At 42.4% G+C, this 6108-nt stretch overlaps 1 protein-coding gene across 1 annotated transcript; it reads right to left on the bottom strand.

The window, feature by feature from the left end:
- Positions 1 to 1332: 1332 nt before the first annotated feature.
- On the bottom strand, positions 1333 to 5717 carry LOC306914505 (serine protease 27-like). The gene is made up of 9 exons (XM_079491560.1): positions 5598 to 5717; positions 5270 to 5411; positions 4827 to 4967; positions 4054 to 4100; positions 3765 to 3929; positions 3371 to 3548; positions 2803 to 3092; positions 2505 to 2641; positions 1333 to 2391 (listed from the first exon to the last, which is right to left on the bottom strand). Exons 2-9 carry the CDS (start codon positions 5332 to 5334, stop codon positions 2011 to 2013), a joined length of 1404 nt encoding a protein of 467 aa, XP_079347686.1. The 5' UTR covers positions 5335 to 5411; positions 5598 to 5717; the 3' UTR covers positions 1333 to 2010.
- Positions 5718 to 6108: the final 391 nt, after the last annotated feature.

Below are 6108 nucleotides of genomic sequence, written 5' to 3'. Positions count from 1 at the left end.
CGACTGCTCTATAGCAGTGATTGCTCAGAATATATAGAGCATGAACAAGACATGTCACTTCACCCTTTAAGGCATTTTAAACATGACAATGTAACCATAAATAACATAAATAATAGTGAAACAAAAAACATTTTGTTAAAATATATTATTTTATTTGCTTTAACAAATTTCAAATTTCACCCACGTTTGGCCGCCATGTGTCCCATTAAAGGGATAGTTCAGATTTTTTTAACTTAAGTTGTATGAAATACTTGCCATTAATATAGTGGTTGCAACTGTATTAATTGATTGCCCGAGTCCTGTGGTGGGAGTTCTGCTCTGGTTTTGGTGAAATATCAAGTAGTTCCGGTCATTTTGTGGGGGGCACTGGGGGCCACGCAGTAAAAGTAAATGAATCCACAAAACTAACGTCATTTGTATTATTGACCTATTTCTAAAATATTAGTGCAACTTCCGTTCTTTTTTTACCCCTCTATCACACAGAACTATGTTTTTTGTGTCCATATCACTACGCCCAAAAAATAGTTCCATGTGATAGAGGGGTCAAAGTTGAACGAAAGTCACGCTAATATTTTAGAAATAGGTCAACAATACAAATTACATTCATTTTGTGGATTCATTTACTTTTACTGCGTGGCCCCAGTGCCCCCCACAAATTGACCGGAACTACTTAATATTGACCAAAACCAGAGCAGAACTCCCACCATGGGACTCGGGCAATCAATTAATACAGTTGCAACCACTATATTAATGACAAGTATTTCATACAACTTAAGTTCAAAAAATCTGAACTATCCCTTTAACTCATACATAGCTAAATGGCAGTAGCAATAGTTCAGCACAGGCTAACATAGATTTGCTCTAGAATGAGTTAATACAAAAGTGGATAGTAAGATGCAGGCAAGACATATCTAAACATTTCAAGCTGTTTTATGATGGCACCGAAGAAGCCTGCAGTCTCTAAAAGGGTCTGTTGTTCCTCCGTGTCAACTTGTGTCTGACTAAGATTATTCAACTGGCGCTGGCCAAAGTGAGTGTGTGTGTGTGTGTGTGTGTGTGTGTGTGTGTGTGTCCAGCTGGTGCTCGTTAACGGTCGTTAATTTCAAGGCAATTTTGTTTATACACTGTCAAATAGGTCTACATCTATTTAAGGTAGCATATACCTGTATAGACATGTTATACTGCTCATTACTGCATGTGCACACATGTATTATATACATACATCTTTGTGTTTGAGCACAAAATGCATTTTGAGAACCCACAAATGTTCTGTGTGTGCGCACGCTGTGCGGCGCCCCCACACACAATCATTCTACAGTTGTGGCCCCCGAACCTAATCTAGTTGAATACCCCTGCCTTATACGAAAGCAGACCAATCACATCAAACTACACAGCTGATGCTGTTACGCATACACTCGAGCCCTCAATTAAAAACTCATAATCCGCCACCAAAACCTCGGGCGCTGTCCGTATACCGCCACCGTAAACATCGCTCTATTATTTTGATATAACGTTTCCCGTCCCCATAAATCAAAAAATAAGAATCTTAATTTATCTCTAGAAGCGTCAATAGCAATGCTACATCCCCGCTGTGCTCAAACACCGCGGATGCAGCCTACATTCGGAGAAAAAAGGTTTTAATGACTGTGCTTATAATGGTGGTGGACGGGCGGGGATATCCAGATATCACAGAGCAAAGCAAGCAAGTGTTGCCTAGCAACGGTGCTAGAAATTGGATAATAGCGAGCTGATTCTGAATCAATAAAAAACAAACAAAAAATCAAACACGTAAAACACGTTCTTGGCGCTTCTGACTTTCAATAAAAACAAGTTAATTAAGTCCTTGACAGGGTACGCTAATGACAGCTCAGCAACATTAAGCACACAAAGCTCTTAGGATCTTAGCTCATCATTGATGATGTGTAGGCCTGGTGCCATGCAAAAAAATAACAACAACAAAAAAGCTATGTAAAGAGATGTTTCCCATGGGCAACATAACTTGAAAAGCCCTTATGCAAAACCAGCCATGCTGTAGAGAATCAGCGCAAGAGTTAAGACATAAGTGAAGTAGGAGAAACGGATGGTGTTCGGGCCACCACAAAATAGACTCATACATGGTTTAACGGGTGGTGGTGGTGGTGGTGGTGGTGGAGGAGGAGGAGGACAAGAATAACCCTCATCAGTGTCGTGGCCGGGGGAGGTGAACGTGACGAAGCCTGGTTGGTCAGCGGTGATGTGGCTGTTGATCCATTTCTGGAAGCGAGACACGCGAGCATAGACTCCTGGGGAGTTAGGCCGGGCACAGTCGGGGAAGCTCACAACCCCAGACTGGACCCAGCGGGTGGTATGGTTGTGGTTCATGCGGCTCACCAATGCCCCACCAGAGTCAAACTGTGGATAGGAGAGATTTATGATGCATTTTATCATTCTCTCTCTCTCACTTTATTGAGAGAGAGAGAGAATGATTGATGGATATGGACAGAGAAAAGAATACAATCTCTCACCATACAGAAGCCCTTTCCTACTGGATTGAGACCAGCACACAGCATGTGGTCTGTGATGTCATAGGAGCAGTTACACTTGTTGTTTCCCACGACTGCCACATCAACTTCCTGAAGGATCTGGGGAGAGGGCAGGGGAACTAATGGAAGACATAAAGAGGAGTCATTTGCGTGACTCTGCAAGGCAATACAGTGCATGTGCAGGCGAATTTTGGGTCGGTTCCTACCCAGCGTTAATCTCCACCAGAATCTGCGTCCCCCCAGCCAGTGACAAAGCTCACAGTTCCAAAATTAGACTCACCAATGTCACCGTTGTGATGGCGTGTCATCCCCCAGCCAGCCACCCAGCTTGTGGTTCCACTATAGAAGGTGCTGTCCGATGCTGCCAGACAGACAGGGCGGATGTAAGGAGTGAAGGTGACAGGGCTGGAGAGCTTCAGCAGAACGATGTCGTTGTATTCATTCACACCCTGCTTGTGGTAGTCAGGATGGAGGATCATCTGTGCAACCGTCCTGCTCACCTCGTTGGGGTTCGTTAATACCTGGGCGTGGCGACCCAAGAAAATGGTTACGTCACACAGGTGAATGGAGCTAATGGAGTGGGGGGAAAAACATGACATTTTGAGAAGCGTTATTATTATATGTATATATGAACGCGCACGCACGCACGCGCACGCACGCACACGCACACGCACACGCACACACACACACACACACACACACACACACACACACACACACACACACACACACACACACACACACACACACGACTTATATTTAATATATAGATGTAGATGTAGATGTTCCTATATATTATATAGGAACACCGATATGGTGATATGGACACAAATACATTCATTTCTCACCTTGGAAAGCAGTGGGCAGCGGACAGCACCCATTCTCTGTTGATGAGGGAACCTCCACAGAAATGGCCCAAAACATGGTGGTGTATACTCGCCTGCCAAGGCCAGCTGCCAGGGATGGCGTTATGACCGACGATTCTGTCATCCATCCTTCTGCTGTTCATTGGAGCCTGTCCGCACACTAACAAAACAACACAGGTGAATGTACGTTAGTGCCACAGCAATTCTGTGCGAAACGGGCCACTCCCGCAGACTTTGGAAGAAAAATCAGACAGATAATTCATGATCGCATGACTACAGAGCAAAGGTATTGAGTTTCATGCCGATCGGTCCAGACGGACGGGATCGGAAACATAGAAAAAAAGAAGAAAGAAATTCATAATTTTATTAGACTTACGAGACCTGGAGAGGTCGTCAATAGTAGGTGCCATGGTTGTAGGTGCCATGGTTGTAGGTGCCACGGTTGTAGGTGCCATGGTTGTAGGTGCCATGGTTGTAGGTGCCATGGTTGTAGGTGCCATCATTGCCATGGTTGTAGGAGCCACGGTTGTAGGCGGAGGTTCTAGGTGGAGATAGATCATAAAGATGACATTTAACTCGACTTACTCGAGCCTCCTCAAATCAGATAATATCACTGATGGAAAGTGAAATATGGTGCAGTAATAAACAGGTGTAGTTTCACCCACCGATTGCGACACTGACAATGACACAGCGAGGCTCCGACTGGGTCGAACTGAGAAAACAAACACGTTTAATAAACAGGAGTTTTCATGTCTGTAAGGAATGAATTGTGTCTCACAATAAAGTTGATTTGTCCCACCAAGTACAAACAAAATGGTGCAAACAAAATACAGTAATTTAATACATTGGTTACTGATACTAAACTATTGCTTTGAATTTCAGTTTGTCCTAGTGTTGTCCTATAGTGGTGTTGGATTAAGGTTCTTTGGGGTTTGATCCAGCCAATGATGCTTTATCCTTTATGTAGTATCATCGTCTACTCATGCTCATGTGAACACACCAGAAAGTTTTTAAGTTGCTTGATTCAGTATTTAGATATTGGATATTCATTTTAGCTGCCCCACACCCTTCCTATACTAACACATTGTAAATTCAACTTCCATTTTAACCATTTTAAATTCATCATCAAAACACCAAACATTTTGTTGACTCATAATATGTGAGGTGCCCGTGTTTTCTTTTTTCTTTTTTTAATTACTCTTTTCATTTATTTGTAATAATTCTTTAGATCTTTTTTTATGGAACCTTATTCTTTCACTGATGTTACAATGGATTGGTATAGGAAGGGGGTGTGGCAGCTAAAATGAATATCAAATATCTAAATACTGAATCGAGCACCTGACAGACAGACAGACAGACAGACAGACAGACAGACAGACAGACAGACAGACAGACAGACAGACAGACAGACAGACAGATCATTTACATGGATGCTGACCTGTTGGTCTGAGCTACAAAGCAGATAGGGAGATAATCTCCATCCTCCGACTGTGAAGGTGTCCATCTCAGGATGAACCGTCCCTGTACTGGTTCAGTGACGTTTATGTTGTGGGGTCCACTGTACAACAGCTCAGAGACCCTATAAACACCACCAAAGAAGAGAACAAGGTTCAAAAGTCTTAGATTACGCCTTCAGTTCACCCGAAACGTTGGGGACACCATAGGACAACAAAACACTGACCAATCAAAAATCACTATTTACATCTGAACGTTGGACGGATTGGACTGTTGATGGTGATTTATTTTACTCATGTGAAGTGTGTTGCCTCTGTGTTGATGGTGATTTATTTTACTCATGTGGAGAGTGTTGCCTCTGTGTTGATTTATTTTACTCATGTGGAGAGTGTTGCCTCTGTGTTGATGGTGATTTATTTTACTCACGTGGAGTGTGTTGCCTCCGTGATGATGTTGATTTCCAGTGTCGTACCAACAGGGGCGTAGAGCATTGCTCTGTTAGCTGGGGTGGGATGCAGGAACCTGGGTATATACTTTCCCTCTGTACAGCTGGGTACTGCTCCATCCACTGACCACAAAGGAGGGAATATAACCATTTTAATGGCTTTCTGTCTATGTTAGATTATTGATTTAAATAGATTATCTATCGATTTAATTATGTTTTATATTAATTTATTGAGTTGCCAGGAACCCCTATAAGAAAATATAACTGCAAGGATCCATTTTTATATGAACTGAGGGTTGTAGGGTGTACCTTTGACAACAACAACAGTCGTTATCTTGTTGAAATAGCTGCTTGTTCCAAGAGTTTCATTTCCACGGATGCCTGTGACTGTGATAACCTTGGTGGGATAGTCCTTCCAATGCAACTGGAGAACGTAGCTACGCTCATTACTGCTGCTGGTGTTAGAAAATGCCAAAGTGCATCCCTGAAGGAGAATGGACACAGGACAGGAAGAGTTTAAAAAAAAAAAGAAAAGAAGGAAAACGAAAAAACACAAGAAATAATGGATCACATTTCTAAGAGGCAGCACAGACCGATTATAGTAGTAGGCCTACAAAATAAATGCAATTTTAATTCAAATCTGTGTTAGCATCAGAATTAAATTAGAATAAAATGTGTATTCGCATCAGCATGATGTGATCCATGTTCTTATTTACAAATTAAAAGCATTCAACTCACCTTTGAAAACGAGACCATAGAAGGAAGTGACTTTCCATAACATCTAACCGAGTCTCCTTCTGGGTCAAACGCTAACAGGTTG

The sequence above is a fragment of the Electrona antarctica genome, assembly GCF_951216825.1.
Source record: "Electrona antarctica genome assembly, chromosome: 21".
Lineage (NCBI taxonomy): Eukaryota > Metazoa > Chordata > Actinopteri > Myctophiformes > Myctophidae > Electrona > Electrona antarctica.
This window is presented reverse-complemented; position numbering and strand designations above follow the sequence as displayed.